The 18,462-nt window shown below is 41.5% G+C and overlaps 1 protein-coding gene across 1 annotated transcript in view; it reads right to left on the reverse strand.

Moving 5' to 3' along the window:
- The window catches only part of DCT (dopachrome tautomerase), a 33,004-nt gene extending 28,628 nt beyond the window's left edge, over positions 1 to 4,376 (reverse strand). Inside the window, exon 1 of the mRNA XM_007101752.3 lies at positions 3,742 to 4,376. Coding sequence (XP_007101814.2) covers positions 3,742 to 4,105 — 364 coding nt within the window. The 5' untranslated portion in view covers positions 4,106 to 4,376. The remainder of the gene's footprint in view (positions 1 to 3,741) is intronic.
- Positions 4,377 to 18,462: the final 14,086 nt, after the last annotated feature.

Here is an 18,462-nt window from a genome sequence, read left to right on the forward strand (position 1 = left end):
ACCAATAGCGGCAACCAAGATATAGATATAGATATAGGTATATAGATATACAGATATATAAATGAAGGGAGCCCTTTTAGAAAGGATTGCATTATCTCACTGGGAAATGGAGAGAGAAAAAAGAAAGGATCCCTAGATACCAGTCTGTCACTGAGTATGTCCTTGAGTAAAAATTAAATTTAAAAAGACAAAGTCTTATACCTACTTTGGACTGGGGAAAAAATGGAAAGAGAATGAGAACAACCAAACAATGCACGGTCCTACATGAACTGCATCAGCTCAACCTCCAAAGGCTATTAGATTAATTAAGCTTAAAGACCCCCGATTAGTGAATTTACAAGGAGCTCTAAATAGCCTATTCCTTTTAATTAGAGATTCTATTATATTAATAACAATACTTTACACTCACATGAGGCCTTTCATCTACAGAGTTCAAAAGGATTTTACAAATGTGGTTTCATCATTATCCCCATTTCAGAGATTGGAAAATGGAGGCACTTAGTCACTTGTACAAACAAGAAGTTCTCAGACAATTGTTCATAAACCATTTGGTGCACGTATTTTTCAAAAATCCAAAGACCCAGCTGCAGCTGGTCTATGCTCAGGAATGCCAACTGGCAGGTGAGACTTGGAAGGTGAATGGCTAATGCCAAAGTCTCCTGAAATTTACCACTTCTTGACAATTAAGTTCAGTAATTTGGGGGGTTCAATTTATCCCCACAGAGAATAGAGAAGTTCTCTCTAGAGAACTTGAGCACATAATTTAGGGGTTTTTTCCCCCTCAGAGTTTGTATTTATTTCTTTTTATTGAGCTAAAATCTTTTACCAACTTCAAGATCGTGGAGACTATGGGTTTTTGTGTGTGTTTTTTTTTTAATTGTGATGAGAATAGCTAACATGAGATCTATCCTCTTACCACATATTTAAGGGTAAAATACATTATTGCTGACTCTAGGTAGAATGTTGTACAGTTCTGTTGTACAGAACTCTAGGACTTATTCAGGTTGCTTAACTGAAACTTTTTGCCTATTGATTAGTAACCCTCTACTTCCTCTTCCTCCCAGCTCCTGGTAACCACCATTCCATTCTTTGATTCTATGAATTTGACTATTTTAGATGCCCCATATAAGTGGAATTATTCAATATTTATCTTTCTGTGACTGACTTATTTCCTGAGCATAATGTCCTCCGGTTTCATTCATGCTGTTGCATACTGCAAGATTTCCTTCTTTTGTAGGGCTGAATGGTATTAAGTTGCAAATACATACCACTTGGCGAGGAAGCAGAGAAACTGGAACCCTCGCACACATTACTGAGGCTGCTGTGGTAAACAGTACGGAGGTTCTTCAAAAAATTAAAAATAAAACTATCATATAATCCAGCAATCCCATATCTGAGTATTTAACCAAAAGAATTTCAATCAGGATCTCAAAAAGATATTGGCATCCGCATGTTCATTGCAGCATTATTCCGAATGGCCAAGATGTGGAAACAACCTAAATGTCCATCAAGAGGTGAATGGTGTGTTTATCTTTCCACTGTATTAACAAAGCTCAAGGTCATCAACAGTCTGGTTGCTAATATACATTTCTTCATTAATAAATTTTGGGTGACACCAGAAGAATCCCAGTGATTCTATTTGCAAAAGAATTTTGAGGCTACCAGAGATCAGGTTTAACTTCTGAAGACTGCCTTCTAAATCATGAAGAAATTACTCTAAGAAAGCAAGCAACTCACTCTTTAGGGAGAATAAACTGAAAGACACGTGTCTTGCTTTGAGGCATATGACACATCACGGTGATTATTATGTATACTAAATAGCTGTCCGGCTCAGTCACTAAGGACCTAGCCTGGTACGCTGAGGCTCAAAGATAAAGACCATCTAGCCAACATGAGTGGAGCCATCCAGAGTTGGGATGGAAAGAGCTATGGTCCTGAATGAGTCTAGACAGATCAAATGCTGGAGGAGGGAGACAACTTAGGTCACTGTGACCCTAATTTACTGCCACTTCTAGAGGAATATTTATAACCATTCCCTCAGGACAGGGAGACTGCAATTATCTCTTCTATTCTGCCATCCTTGGTTCCTTCCATCTCCACTTTTTAAAACACTTGCTAGTCAGGTCAGAAAGATAGAGTAGATGGTGATAAGGAGAGTTAACAGTTATATCTGAGTTCCTAATGTCTTCTGCCCCCAGGTTTCTATAAAATGGAGATTCCCAACCTTTGTAACTTGTGGTACTCTGTCATTAATTGACCTGGAAATAAGTTTTCTAGAAGAATTTTTGAGTCACGGACAAAGAAGTCACTCTGTAGTGTGGTTTCCAATCCCACAAGTAATATGAAACCTGCTGCATCTCATTAGACTGAAAAACCATGAGAATCTACAAGCTAATGTCTACAAAAGCAAATGCTCAACTAGCTTAGAAAGAATGAACAGTATATATTCAACATGCTATTAAAAACTTTTTGTCACAATAATACCCCAAGACAAAACAGTTCCTTTGAATCACAGAATTAACAATATGACTACAAAATGATTATAAAGCCAGAATTTTTTTTCTTTTCCATTATGGTTTCTTACAGAATATTGAATATAGTTCCCTGTGCTATACAATAGGATCTTGTTTATCCACTGTATAAAAAATAGTTTCAGAGTTTGTTTAAGTTAAAAAAATCTGATATTATTCCTACATCAACATCACAGCCCTTTGTACATTCCCTTAGTTTACCTTTTTATGTCCTTACATAGCTCAATTATCTGTATTTTCCTATGTTCCAGCATCATATAAGAACATCAATAAAAACATAATTTCAAAAGGAAAAAACTCTTGTGCAGCTAGACACTGTAGAACAGTTTCCAAGGGCTTTGCTAAAGTTACGGCTTATGTTTTTTGTGTTCCACATGCCCTGCCAGGCTTTGAGTGTTTATCACTGCTGTGCATGTTTGCTGAACACTGGAGGGGAGACCCACTAAAGAGGATTTGAGATGGCTCAGAAGAGCCGGAGGATTAAGAAGTGCACAGAGATTTCAAAGAAACAGGTAATAAGAGAGACCAAGGTCTAAAAGAGAGACACTGAGCAAATTTTGAAACGCTCACATCAAACCCAGGTAAGAATGAAAAAAGCCATTTTAATCTAATAACCAGCCTCTCTTCTTCAGCTCGCGGAGAAAGCTCTGTCATGCCACATCTCTCCGATGTTGGCAAAATTACAACCCAGTCATAACCTTCACGAGCAAGACGCATCCTGCTTGAGACCTGTTCAAATCATTAGGAACGCTGAGACTCGGACTACAGAACACCTACCCTCGACGTCCGTCTTCCGGATGCCAAGCCTCACCCACCACCCTCTTCAACAAGTGCAAACCCATTTCCGAAGGAGAGGGCACTGAATCCATCTTGAAAGGACTTGCTCTGAGTTTCAAAGCTGACTCTTGGGCTCTTTAGCTTCCCCCTCCAACAGACAAGCCCATGGTGTGTCGGCATGCGTTCATATAACCAAGCTTGGCCCACGGAATATTTATTTCGTCTTCATAACTAGATATACAAAGGGTGTGAAGAGTATACCAAGACATCAGCCTTACTCAATTCCCTGCCTACAATGGACCAACTTGGTTTGCTTTTCAAAGCCTGGACTAAGCATCTCAAGAGTCCCATCTCCTCCTTGGAAGGGGCTCCTTTCCCAGGGGGCCTGCCCCACCCAGCTGGGCGCATGCGCACGTCTGCCCGCCTGCCTCACCTGTGCACCTGCAGGTCCGCTCGAAGAACTTCCGTGGCCACCGCTCTCGGTCGTCCTGGTTGCGCAGGACGTAAGGACCGCTCCAGGGCCTGGTGTCGGTCTGCACCTCCGCGCACTGGCCCCGGCCCTCCCGAGAGCCGCAGACGTCGGCCGTGTCGGCGCCCAGCGGCGGGCAGCACTCCTTGGCCTGCAGGCTGCCCACCGTCATGCAGACCCGGGGGAACTGCGCCCGCACCCGCGGCGGAAGCGCACAGCCCAGGCAGCCGAGCAGAAGCCCGTATCGCAGGGGGCTCATGCCTTTATAATCGGGAGGACTCTCTCTCGCCTCTCTCCTGCTTGCTCCTTGTCTTCCACTCTTGAGCATTCACCCGGTTTTTGATTTTTGTTCTTTGGGGATTTGCGGTTTGCGGGGGTGTATTTTTGTTTCGCGTTCTATTCCTCTCCTCTTGAAAAAAAGACCCACAAAAATTACAGAACCTGCCTGTGTGCACATGCACAGACTCCTTTATAGGACTCAGACCACTAAAACAACGTTAATTCCGTTAGAAGCACCTCTAATGGCCAGATTTAATGAGGGCAGCGCTTCTCACCGCCTTCCCCAGTGAAATCAGGCTTTGTCTGAGTCAATTGACGGAGCCCTCCGGTCATACTGCTTATTATATATATAACCCCCTGCTTTCCTCCTTAGTCCATGGCTTTAATTGCCTTGAACTCAGTTCAAAAGCCAAACGCCGTTTCGCCTTTATTCTGCCTGGCTTGCCAAATCACGGGGCCTTGTGGGGGTTGTGTAAGGGCTGGGAGAAGCCTTCATTAGGCGGATTAGTATTAGACAAATCCTCATCGTTAGCACATGACCCAAAGTGCACGATGAAGTAGATAAGGTTTCTGGCTTTGTTTCAAGAAGGCCAAACCATCTTCATTATCTGGGCTCATGTGCTCCAGCCAAGCGTGTGACCTCAGACTTCCTGGGGAGTCAATAGATGCAGTGAGCTCGTCTCAAAGGCCCCTCATAGACCAGCGCCACTGCTAAGCGCAGCTCACTCCTGACTGCTTCCTGACGTGTGCGAAAGACCACTACGGGCCATCACACAACTTCACAAATAAAGAAACATTTATTGAGGGCTGACGTCAGAACAAGGAATTGCTTTGTTCCACAGTTCACAATGAAGGACCCTCTTCCCTCCAAATGATAAGGTACTATTCTCCTATCCAGCACGTCTCTGCAGCAGATTTTTTTTTTTAATTACGCTAAGTACCATGCCACCAGAAGTTCAAAATTGTCATTGTCTAATTGTCAAGAAGCAGGGTGGGACAATTTGGAGCAAGGGCTTACAAATGATGTCTTTTGATTTATGTTAAAGTTAAGCGTTGTCCAGCTTCAGGCTAGAAGGCAATGCCTCCCCAGTGCTTCCAGAGGCAGCGAGGGGAGCGTCCAGATGGGCAGCGGTGGCCACCTGTGAGAGCATCCATACTCCTCATGGTAGAAACAGGACTCTCTTAGTGCCATAAGGGTCTGTGCAGACAGCTGATGCAAAACTGCTTCAGACGGTGTCTAAGAATGCTTTCTATTTGGGCATGAAGATACAGAACGTTATGTCCCAAAGCAAATTCCTAAGTTAAAAAAATTTTTATATAGCTGTTCCCACCCCATGTACTTCTGTGTCGCCCCTGTGATATTAAGTTGCTGTGACTAATTAAATGTTGGACTTACACAGAAATGTATGTTCTCAACTCTGACTGTACACCGTTGCCAGTTTGTAGCCCAAGCCCATTGACGTGGAATCTCTGAGGGTGTGGCCCAGACGTCAGCATTTTTTCTAAGTTCTCTAAGCCATTCTAATGTGCAGTCTGAGGTGAGAATCACTGGGTCAGAATAAAGCAAGGCTCCAAAGGAAATGCTGGAATCAAGTCAACTGAAATATGCCATGTGTGTTCATTTCCTCGGGCTGCCTTAATAAATTTCTACTAACTGAGTGGCTTGAAGTAGCAGAAACGTATTCTCGCACAGTTTTGAAGACCGGAAGTCCAAACTCAGCGTGTCGGTAGGACTGCGCGCCCTCTGAAGGCTCTAGGGGAGAATCCTTTGTGCCTCTTCCAGTTTCCAGTGGCTGCTGCCATTCCTTAGCTTCCTTGGTTTGAGGCCACGTCATTCTAATCTCTGCCATAGGACGTGGCGTCCTCCTCTCTGTGCTTTAATATTCCTACCCTAGATGGAAGCCCTAAGCAGGTCAGAATAGAGTTAAGAAATCCTCATCTTGATACAGGAGCCTAGCTAAAGTAATAATTTGGGGTCCCTCCTCCTATTACATTAACTGAATTATCTCTTAGTATCAAGCCATGAGCCTGCATTAAGGCGTGTCATCACAAAATATCATGTGAAACTTGTAAGGTGTTTTTATATCATCTCATATACATCACAATGTCATTTTTATGAGGATCCACGGGAGAGATTTCTCTCAGTGTTCAGTTTCCAGAAAAACGGTGCTTCCCCGAAGCAACTAGCTTGTCCTGAACTTTTAGATCCTATGAATCTTAGGATAGTGTCTCTTTCTTTGCCTTGACCATTTATGATGCTTAGAACCAAATTCATAGCCCCATGTCTAGCAACTGATTCACACAGTGTTTTGTTTGATATTTGCCTTCCCATATGTTCCTAGATATGGAAATTCTTATTGTATCCTTTTGCAAATTTATGTATTTCTCCAGTCTATCTCAAGTTCCTTGAAAAAGGAGGCGGAGAGATGTATAGATGCACACATACATTTCTGTGTAAGTCCAACAGTAATAAACTCCCAGCCAAGTTGTTTGTAAGCAAGCCAAGGCTTAGAGAAGAATTCAAAAAGAATTCCTGGTGTAAGCTGGTGTAAGTAATCAGACATCTAAGGACATAAGCCTGGAAGATCTCAGATCATGAGTATGGCTGTAATTAAACATTGCCTTATTTACCAAAAGGAAAGCCTTTGCTAGAAACCGAAGAGCAGAATCCAGGAGGAAATACCTCATGGGTGCATTGAGACCATTTGTTGTCACCGGAAGCCATAACATCAAGGACTATTCTATGGAATGTTCTGAAAGCCAGTAAAGAGAGGCAGCTGTATATCACTGAGGGAAATAATCTGAGTAGAAAAGTGCCTTATCAGAAAGCAATATATTTTACCCTTTTCTTTTACAGTTGAGGCAAGAATCTGAATGAAAATTGATGTTCTGCATACTTTGATTTTGCATCTCAGCATCTAGTACCATCTTGCACATAAAAAGGACTCAAGGAGCAATTCTTTAGAGAATTTGTGGACAAGGCAGGGTAGACATGCAAACCTTTAGAGGTAGGATGCAAACCATGCCTTTGCTACATTCAAAGGAGGAAGGGACGGCTCAGAGCCTGGTAAGCAACCAAATGGGGTGGTAAACATTTTAGAGCCATAGCTAAGATTAATACAGAGAAATCAATCATCTGCGTCTTTCTTCAGCTTGTCAGTGAGTTGCCTGCTCCTTCTCCATGCCCCTGAATGTGAAAATCCTCCTTGTTTTTAGCCCTGCTGGACTCCTCTGTCTGATGCTTTTTGATCTATTTTCTGCAGCCACGTCATGGGGAAAAGAGATTATTTTTTTCCCCTGTGTCCAAATTGTTTCGTAAATGCTGGGCATCTGTCCTGATAAGGGTTTTGCTTTCTACATCTAAAAGCTTTTCTTTTCTTCGTGGTGTGAATTGTTCTTCAGAGGAATCAGGGGTTAGGAAGGGGCTGTGTGGTTTCTGGTATTTCAGTTGGATGTATTTTTTCCCTCTTGCATGTATTTTTTGATAGTCTATTCTTAAGGCTGTGTTTATACATCAAACAGGTTTTGTAATTTCAGATTTTGCATCACTCATCTTTATATCCGTCTCAGTTCCTTGTATGCACACTTGTGCCTTCTAATCTTTATTTTATCATTTCGGCTTTTATCCTTCATCCTGGTAATGGGTATTCCATATGGATTTTTTTATGTGTACCTCTATAATTTAATGACTGACTTGGGTAAGTAATATAGCTACTCCCCCTTCAAAATACAGATCTGTGGAAGGAAGAGTTTCACTCCCCTTTCTGGCGACTTCTGATCAAACCCAGCAAATACCACCTATACATTTGTAAGAGGTTGTATGGCCTGAAAATGTAAATTTTTTACACAATTTTAGTACTAACAGATCCACCATAGTCTATAAATGTACAATTAAGACAGTTGGGGATCTGCAAGGATCACCAAAATATGATGTCAAGAGAAAAATCATAAGACACATAACTGTGAATTCACTATGCTAACACAGTGAGGGAGTGTATGTGTATGTATGTGTGTGTAAATATATAGAATATACACAAGAAACTGGTGGAGTGGCTTTCTCTGGGAAGGGGGCCTAAAGAGCTGGGGAACCAGAGAGAAAGGGAGATTTGTTTTCATTCTATATTTCTGTACATTTTGAATATTGAACCACTCACATGTAGTACTTATTTTTTAATCATAAATTTAAAAATTTAAGTTAAAAAATTTAGAATGATGGGTACTTGTGAGGATGACACTATATAAAGGAACCTCCTGTAAGTAGTAAAAACAATATGGCTTTGGCACATCACAGATTTGTTTTCTCGGTCTTGGTCCTGCTACTTATGAATTCAATGGCCTTGGGCAAAGTAGTTATCCTCTCTCAGCCTCAGTTTCCTCATCTATAAATCACATTCACACTTACACACATACACACACCTAATCCAAGAATCTAATTAGAAGTCCTTTTCATAATATGTTTCCTCTGGAAACTAAATCAATACTTCTAACTTCAGCACATGGAAAATATTCTTATCTATTATGCAATATTGCTACCCAGAAATGAAGGGAACTGTTCTTTCTGCTGAATTAATTAAATGTTGATGTGCTGTGTTTACAGGTACGCTACTCTCTTAGCCTTAGAACTTAGGAATCTCCATCATTAATTATAACAAATATATGTGTGGACAAAGCTTAAATAAGCCACAGAGACCGGGTAAACTAGATTTGAGGCAACTCATTAATTTCAAGAGCTGACAAAGATGAATTCTATCATTAAAAATAAGAAAAGTAAAATAAAAAAAAAAATCTTCAAAAAATACTTGACCTGAATCTGATACTTTATACCAAGCTCATTATTTTATCACTGCTGTCCAAAAGCATCTAACCATGGTGCCTGACGCCGTCTTTGGAAAAGATTTCTTCTTATTTAATCTCATCTAAATTAATTCAGTTACTTTTAATAGGCCAAGTGCACACACACACACACACACGAACACACAAATATACATAGCCCAAAAGAATAACTCTAAACTTCCAGTTCATTTTATAAGCTACAAAAAAGAAATACTTTCTTACAAATCTCGGCACACAGCAAACTACTAAATTTAAATTTTGCTCTTATGAATTCTTCTTTTTTAAAGTGTTCTAATATAAGAAGAACAGACTGAAAAGTGTGCAAAACAAGATAATTTATTGGAGATTTTGGTTTACTTCAATTATAAGAGGTGCTTATAATGACATAATATTTTATAGTCATAAAAATCAACTGAGGGGCTTCCCTGGTGGCGCAGCGGTTGCGCGTCCGCCTGCCGATGCAGGGGAACCGGGTTCGCGCCCCGGTCCGGGAGGATCCCACATGCCGAAAAAAAAAAAAAAAAAAAAAAATCAATTGAAATTTATGAACACCAACTGTCCATTTATGCCACAGAAATGGATTTCATCTTGAGCAGGATGATTCGAAGCCCAAGTCAGAACTCAGAAATGATGGAGGGGTGAGCAGCCTTCTTGGTGGAAACATGTTTTTCCTCGCTGAAGACTCAAGGAAACACAAAGCTGTAAGTGAAGAAGCAAAGTCATGGTGTACATGGGGACTGGGAACTACAGAGGGTGAAGCATCAAGGAGTAAAATACACTTAAAAAAAATAACCTACATTAAAAAAAAAATAAACCTCCCTCTATGTCTTCAATTTCCACTGAACAAATTTGACCTCACAGAATTCGTCCGAGTTGCCCAAGATCACACAGATGGTATATTAGCTTGCTATCATTGTCGTAGGGAACTGTTGAAAGATAAGCTAAAGCATATTAAATTTTTTGAGGATTTATTCGAGCAAACAGTGATTTGAGTTGGGTAGCCCCAAACCGGAAGTTGTTAGGAGTGCTTCACCAGCAGGAGCTGGGGCAAGGTTTTTACAGAGAAAATGCAGCAGCAAAGCAAGGAAATTATTTGATTGGCTATAGCTTAAGTGGTTGCATTTTGGGGGAAAGCCTAGTTGGCTGTTTGTGATTGGGTTGTTTTTTTTTTTTTTTGTGGTACGCGGGCCTCCCCCTGCCGTGGCCTCTCCCGTAGCAGAGCACAGGCTCCGGACGCGCAGGCTCAGCGGCCATGGCTCACGGGCCCGGCCGCTCCGCGGCATGTGGGATCCTCCCAGACCGGGGCGCGAACCCAGTTCCCCTGCATCGGCAGGCGGGCGCGCAACCACTGTGCCACCAGGGAAGCCCCTGGGTTGTTCTTAACCTTGAGGCTTTTACAGGAATTCACTCTGGCTTAGGTTCCGATTTGCTTGCGTAGACGACCAAAACATTACAGCCACCTCAGACCAATGGCTTCCTTGTTTGGTTACTTTAAACACAAAGTACCACAAACTGAATGGTAGAAATGTATTATCTCACAGTTCTGGAGACTTGAAGTCCGAGATCAGGGTGTCAGCAGGGCCATGCTCCCTCTGAAAGCAAGAGGCAAGGATGTTTTGCAGACTGTATCCCAGCTTCTGGTAGTTCCTTGGCTTGTGGCAGCCTAACTCCAGTTTTCACATGGTGTTCTCCCTGTGTGTGTGCCCCCGTGTCCCAATTTCCCATTTTATAAGGACACAAGTCCGCCCTAAGTCCACACAAGTCCAGGGGTCGCCCCTGATCCAGCCTGACCTCATCTTACATCTGATTAGATCTGCAACAACCCTATTTCCAAATAGGGTCCCATTCGGAGGTACTGGGGTTAGGACTTCAACACATAAATTTGGTGGGGAAACACGGAGGGAACACAGTTCAACTCATAGCAGATGGTAAATGGTGAAACTGGACATCAAAACTCATAAACTCGATCTCTTTTCACAACCAGGTCACCCTCAACCATTCACCTTTTGGCTTTCGAAGGAGGGTTGGGTGTGGGTCACGTGGGTGGGAGAGAGACACTGAAGAGATGTTGGGGAGACACCATTATAAGCCTTAACTGCTTAGCTGCTTTCTAGTGACAAGAAGAATTCCGCTTAATCTCATCGGAAATTCCGAACTGGGTGTTGGCAGCCTACTTCTTTAAAGGTTAGCATTTGTTGGGCAGTACCACTCCTATTACTCTACAGTTAGTCCTATACATGATCTCTTTGAGCCATACTATCTCATAAATTATTCAGCTGATGAGAAGTTTAAAAATTGTTTGGACCAATCATCTGAGAAAACCAATGCCCACACAGAGTCAAAAATAACTCACCCAAGATCACAGAGCTAGTTAGTGACAGAGCCTCAGTCTCCTGACTCAGAGTACAGTGCTCTTTCCTGACACTAGGCAACCAGGATGAGTAAAATATAAGATATCTCTTTCCTGATATGGACACTTTTTTCCCCTCTCATCTTTTGTCTCAAGTATCTTTTATTTAACAGTCACTCTTGGGACTTCCCTGGTGATCCAGTGGGTAAGACTCCGCACTCCCAATGCAGGGGGCCCGGGTTTGATCCCTGGTCTGGGAACTAGATCCCACATGCGTGTCACAACTAAGAGTCCCCATGCCACAACTAAAAAGATCCCGCATGCCACAACTAAAAGATCCTTCATGCCTCAATGAAGATTCCGCGTGCCACAACTAAGACCCGGAGCAGCCAAAATAAATAAATAAATATTTTTTAAAAAATGCAACACCCTCAAAAAAAAAACCCCAAAAAAGTCACTCAATTCTCATCTTTCTGCCAACTCAACAGTTAGGGACGGACAGATAAAGAGCGCTCAGTAATATTTATTAAATGAATTTATGAATGAGAACAGGGAAGCACTGTGCCTTAAAGGATAAACTCGTCAGCTGAACATCCAGATGGTCTCCTGACTTACTGGCCCCTCCGTCTCTATGGAAAGGTCCAGGGAGCTCCTTTGTTTCCTTCTGAGTTGGGAGGTGGGTTGGGCTCCTCCTGGGAAAACTTTCCATCTCTTCCCCTCTCAGATTTCTCCCTTGAACTTAAGTCTTTCGAATCTCTGAACACGGCTGCTCCTCCTCTTGTAGAAGCAATAGAAGCTTCCTTGTATATGGCACTGTGGCTGGAGATTACATTCACTTCCAGATGCCCCTGTGAAGGCCCCTTTGAGACTGTGCACTGCTCAATAGTCTCCTTTGGGAACAATCTTTCCATCAGTCTTCCGCCCATGGCTACAAACATCCTTACTGTTCATGGGTTAAGTTTTCTGTTCACAGGGTCCCCATAACCTGATGACTAAAAGCTGTTCCTTCACATTTATATACTAATTTCATTCAAGAAAATAATCTAATTTAAGGAAATACTTGCATGTAACCCATTAAGGAAATACTTGAATATTTTAAGATATAAAGAAAAAATCTATCTTCAGGGAGGCCTTTACCAAAGTGTAAGAGAAAAAGCCAAAGTTGCAGAATCCTGCCAAGAATGGCAGAAGTACCAGCTATATATGAAGTTTGGTGAGGAGCCAGACCGGTCTCTTCTTCATTTTCCTAGGTATTAAAATCCTGAGAATGTGTGATATTATAATATAGTTTTGCAAGATGTTACCATTGAGGGAAATTGGGTAAAGGGCCCATGGAATCTCTCTGTACTATTTCTTACGACAGCATGTGAGTCTACAATTATTGCAAAGTAAGCAGTTAACTTTAAAAAATCTCTAGAATAATGGAGTCAGAAAACACATTGGTAGAACCGCAGTTGCTACTGCATTCAAGTATTTAATGACCCTTCCAGTTCACCGATGGAGGCGCTAATACGATCATGCTGAATGACATTTGTCATTGGAATGGATTCCACAGTCTTGAGTACCAAAAGCAATACACTTCTCCTTCTCTTTCAAAACCAACTTCCTGGTTGAATTCTTAACCACCCCCCGCCTCCCAACCCCCAACTTGACCGACCTCTTCAAATCAGTACACTGACCTGAATAACTAATCAGCTGAAGAGGGATCTTTCCAAGGGAAGGGGATTACTATTGTGTTCATCTTTGTATCCAATATCTAACACAGAGCCTAACACGTAATACCTGAGTAATAAATGTTTGCTGGAGGAGTAAGTGAATGAATGATAAACAGTGACTATTGCTACCTTAGTGTTGCAGGAAGGGGGACCCCTTCCAGGGCCCGAGAGTGGGCTCTTGTCTAACACTTGGAAATGAATTGTCCCAGGAGACACATGGGCTGACAAAGCAAGAGACTTTATGGGGGAGGGGTGCCTGGGTGGAGAGCAGAAGGGTAAGGGAATCCAGGAGAACTTCTCTGCCACGTGGCTCGAAGTCTCAGGTTTTATGGTGATGGGGTTAGTTTCCGGATTGTCTCTGGCCAATCATTCTGACTCAGGGTCCTTCCTGGTGGCACACGCATCACTCAGCCAAGATGGATTCCAGCGAGAAGGATTCTGAGAGGTTGGTAGGACATACCGACTGGGGTCTCCTTTTGACCTTGCCCAAATTCTTCCGGTTGGTGGTGGCTTGTTAGTTCTGTGTTCCTTGCCAGGATCTCCTGTCATAAAATAACTCATACAAATGGTTACTGTGGTGCCTGGCCAAGGTGGGCAGTTTCAGTCAGTGGTTCCCCTAACATTAGGGTTCAAGTTAGTTGGGTGTGGGAACTTACTCCAAATAACTTGGTAATTTCTTGCATATCAGAAGCCCAAATTTGGGGTTTAATATAAATGTTTTTCACACTATTTCTAATAACAATACACACATTCATTTCAGAAAATTTGAAAAACATGGAAAGGTACGGAGAAGAAAATTTAAATCACTCATAATCTCACCATCCAGAAGTAATTCTGATTACTCTTTTGCTGTTTATCATTCCAGAGGAATGTAATGAGTCATTCCTTCAATAGTCTTTTTTTAATCAAACTGGAATTATAGAATACACATTTTTATAATCTACTTTTATCTTCCATGTAATTATGTCAAAAGCACTTCTCCATAATTTGCAGTTGTTAAAACAGAGAGCGAAGGAAGGCTGAAAGCTTCACTCCATCCAAACCAGGTCAGTCCTATCAAAACACAGCAGTTTCAGGGAGTGGCAGTTTGGGGGGAGGGCAGGGCGTTGTGCTTGGACGGCTCATTGCATCAGATTGTGAAAATGCTGCGTATGTCGACTAACGAGAGTGGAGACTCTTTTGCAACATGACTCTGAAGGAAAGAACAGTTTGGGCTATTTTCATAACTAATATAGCGTACAAGGAGATATTGCATGAGGGGACGTTTGACACTAGGGCAAATCTCTGGCTGCATCTTCTTAGTTACCATCCTCAGGAGACGTGCCAGCTTCTTGAAATTTAGACTTCTACAGAATCCAGGGGAAATACCTGCCCCCACTTGTGCTGAGTAAAAGAAGCGAGACAAAAAGAGTTTACACTGCATGATTTCATTTATATAAAGTTTAGAAAATGCAAACTAATCTCAAGTGACAGAAAGACGAGTGTTTGCCTGGAGACAGGGTGGCAGGTAGGGGTATGAGGAAGGGATTACAAAGGGGGCATAAGGAAACCTTTGGGGGTGATAGACACATTCATTATCTTGATTTTGGCAGTGGTTTCACTGATATATAGGTGTGTGAAAACTCATCAAATTTTCAACCTGAAATATGTGCAGGTTATTATATGTCAATTATACCTCCATAAAGCTGTCTTTAAAAAAAAGGTACTAGAAGCAACCAAGATGCCCTTCAATAGGTATATGGATAAGCAAACTGTAGTACATACATAAAATGGAATACTATTCATCAATAAAAACAAATAATCTATCAAGCCATGAAAAGACATGTAGGGACCTCAATGCATACAGCTAAGTGAACAAAACCAATTGAAAAGGCGGCATCCTATATGATTACAACTACATGACATTCTGGAAAAGGCAAAACTGTGGAGACAGTAAAAAGATCAGGGTTCAGGGAGAGAGAGCGAGGAATCAATAGGCGGAGCACAAAGTATTTTTAGGGCAGTGAAACTATTCTGTACGGTTCTGTAATGGTGGATACACATTATTACAGAATTATCAACACCCATAGAACGTATAACACCAAAAGTGAACCATAATGTAAACTGTGGGCTTTAGTTAATAATAATGCATCAATATTGGCTCATCAATTGTAATAAATGTACTACACTAATGCAAGATGTTAATACTAGGGGAAACTGGGGGGCCGGGGTAAGAGGGTATATGGGAACTCTACTTTCTGCTCAACTTTTCTATAAACCTACAACTGCCCTAAAAATATTAAGCCTATTAATTTTTTTTAAATTTTAATGTGCCAGCATTTATAAAATTAGGAGATTCCACTTAGAAGTTCAAGCTTACTCTGAAAGACTAGAAGCTCCAGCAACTCTGCATTAAACCCACCCCCAATACCCCACACTCTCCCGGCCAGTTCTTCTTGCTCCACGTACACTGCCCACCTGCGCCCCCTAGGTCTCACGGTTGGTGACACCTGCCTTCTGGGGGTGGATGGCCTCTCAGAATCCTGGCTCCTGGCAGGCCCCAGGAAATATTTCCTTAGAGATCTCTTCTTATTCCTTTGTCACTTCTTCCTCAGTCTCTATCCTCTTGTTCGGGTTCTGGAAGTCTCTTTTAGGTGCAGTTCGGCTCACTCATTTCACTGGGGGTTCCCTGAGACTAGTTCTTCCTCTTTGTCTTTGGAGAGTTCCTAGGCTGGGTCCTATTCCAGAATGCCTAATTGATACTATTCATTGATCTTTGGTTCCATCCGCCATCACTCATGTACTCTACCCTGTGCAGCAAAAGTAGAGCAACTATGTGTGAAATCCTGTTTAACCCTTTGCTGTCTGGCTTCTTGGGGGTCTTCCCTAGCATTATCCTAGCATTTATCCTCTTATGAAGGAATGATCCATTTCATTATAGAAAGTTTCTAAACTATTAAAGAGACCAAAGAAGAAAGTCATTCATTGATAAGTCCTTTACTCAGAGATAGCCATGGCTTACTATTTGACATTTATATTTTCAATCTGTTTTTGGTACATACACATAAATTTAAACAAAATTGTGATATCACGTTCTGTATTATAATTTTTCCATTTAGCAATATATTATTCAAATTTTTCTCATGATTTTTAAAGGTACATAATAACTCACTGCACCATAAATAATTATGATGTTATCATAATTGGTGTAATCGATTTCCCTATTTTTGGACATTTAGAGTTGTTTACAGTTTTTCACCTGTATTAAGAATTCTGCAACAAACATCCTTGTTTAACCTTTGTACGCATCTCTGATCATTTCCATGGATTAAATTCCTAGAAGTAGGACTGTTGGGTCAAAGTACACGTTTATTTTAATGCTTTTGTTACACGTTCCCAAACTGCCTTCCAGAAAGACTGCAGCATCTCCACTCCCAAAAGCATAGCATGCGAGTGACCAAGAAATAAATTCATCTTTAAGGCCAAAACTTGCAGAAAAAACTGTATTACAGATGTCATTACAGTTTAAATTTTAATGGATTGGGGACTGTGTGTCAAAATGCAAGATGCAAAAATTCGAAGAGAAAATAAGAATATAACATGAGACCTTCATTGAATATGTCGCAACACTAATATTATAATACTTCTCTTAAATGTTCACGGTTACCCATTCTCTAACTAAATTAATCACTCCACAATTGTAGAGGATAGAGGATAGGACAGTATCTCAAAAGAGAGAGAAATGTGGTTTAACTGTATAAGCCTTTTTGGAGTAATAAGAGGTTTAACAAGATTCCATATTTCAATTATGAGGAATTTCTTTTAAATCTGGTTATACATAATTTACTATGGCACCTACTCAGAATTCATGCAAAGATTACTCTGTAAGGCGTAGTGACACTGCATGGTAAGTCTGTTGTATAAAAGAAGCCAGACGGCAGGCACTTCTCAGAAAGGAACAATATACTGCATGCCTCGGAGCATTGCCAACTGACTCTTCTCTGCCTTTCTCATCCCCCCATTCACTCTGTCATCAACATTCACTTATCTTCAATGACATGGTGCTGTTACCCAACCCTATCTTCTGAACCCTATAAAGTGCAACCCAGATGAATCATCTCGGAACTTAAGAGGTGTAGGCTATACGAGTTGTGTTTGGAACGGATTCTGGTGTGTCATCGACATTTCCACCCATCTCAGAGATCTTACAATGGCAGGAACAGACCTTGATGATCTTCTTCAAGTATGGACTGGTGGTAAAATTCAGAATTTGGATGTGCTAAGGCATAGATGTGAAGGAGAAAAAATATTGTGTGTGTTATATTTTGATACGCCGAGCATCCCTTTTACCTGCTAAAGCACTAAGATTACAACGTTGTGTGAAATCAGGTTGGCTTTCAATGATCAAAATAGAACCTACTGCTCCCTACAGTTGCTCAGAGATTTCCAAAGGTCACCAATTCAGTAGAATGATTGTATACCAGCCAAACTATCTCAGGATGGTTTCCCAACAACCCCAGATCACCATGATACCAAGGGCCCTGGGCCAGCCAGACAGGCTCCAAAACCACCGTGCCAAATGTTGGCATGCTGTTTGCCAAAACATAGGTGGACCCTTCAGATTATAGTTAGAGCTAGATCCCCAAATTTTACAAAGAAAAATTCCCAAGCTTCCTTGGAAGTAGTCCAACTTGCAGAGGTGTTAGAAGATCTGATGAAGAGAGAAGAAAAGACCAGAGCCAGGCCAGCCCCCAAGAAAATCATCCAGAATGAGAAGGATCTCAGGAATGGAGCCAACTGGACTTGCACATTGCCTGCGTTTTTCTTTCGTCCACCTGTTTGCTTCTCAATACCTTTCTAATAAAATGTTTCCTGAGGAATTTTCTCCTTACTATACCCATCTTCTCCCTTGGTGATGTTTAAAGAGAAACAGCAGACCCTAACATACTGGCTATTCACTCATTTATTCAGTCAACTAACACATACAGAGAGTCTGGTATGTGCCAGGCACCGTGATGGGTCTGATAAGAGAGAAAAACACATAACAGTACAAAAGTGAGATGGCAAGACCCTCAAGTAGAAGCACTTGAGAGGGGCGATGGGAGCCCCGAGGAGGGGGAACAACCGCCCATGTTTTGCTATTTTTCCCCTCGTGTCTCTGTCTGCGATTCACGGCGTTAAGGTTTGTTTGAGATCGCCAGTCAGAAGTGAATATTGAATCAAGTTAATACAGGGAAAAATGCTTCTTTTCCCCCCACTGCAAGCAGACATCTTAGGCTAAATTCAGAATTAAAGTATCATTTACAAATTTCTTCCCAGGCACACTTTGTTTTAGTGCACTTCACAGATACTGTGTTTTGCAAATTTAAGGTTTGTGACAACCTTGCTTGTCAGATGATGGTTAGCATTTTTTAGCAATAAAGTATTTTTTATTATAAACTATGGCTGTATTCATTGGCTGTAGAATATATCCTTGTAGCTTCTTTACTATATATTGATACATAGTAGTTTGTACCACTTCATCCCCTC

The sequence above is a fragment of the Physeter macrocephalus genome, chromosome 13 (assembly GCF_002837175.3).
Source record: "Physeter macrocephalus isolate SW-GA chromosome 13, ASM283717v5, whole genome shotgun sequence".
Lineage (NCBI taxonomy): Eukaryota > Metazoa > Chordata > Mammalia > Artiodactyla > Physeteridae > Physeter > Physeter macrocephalus.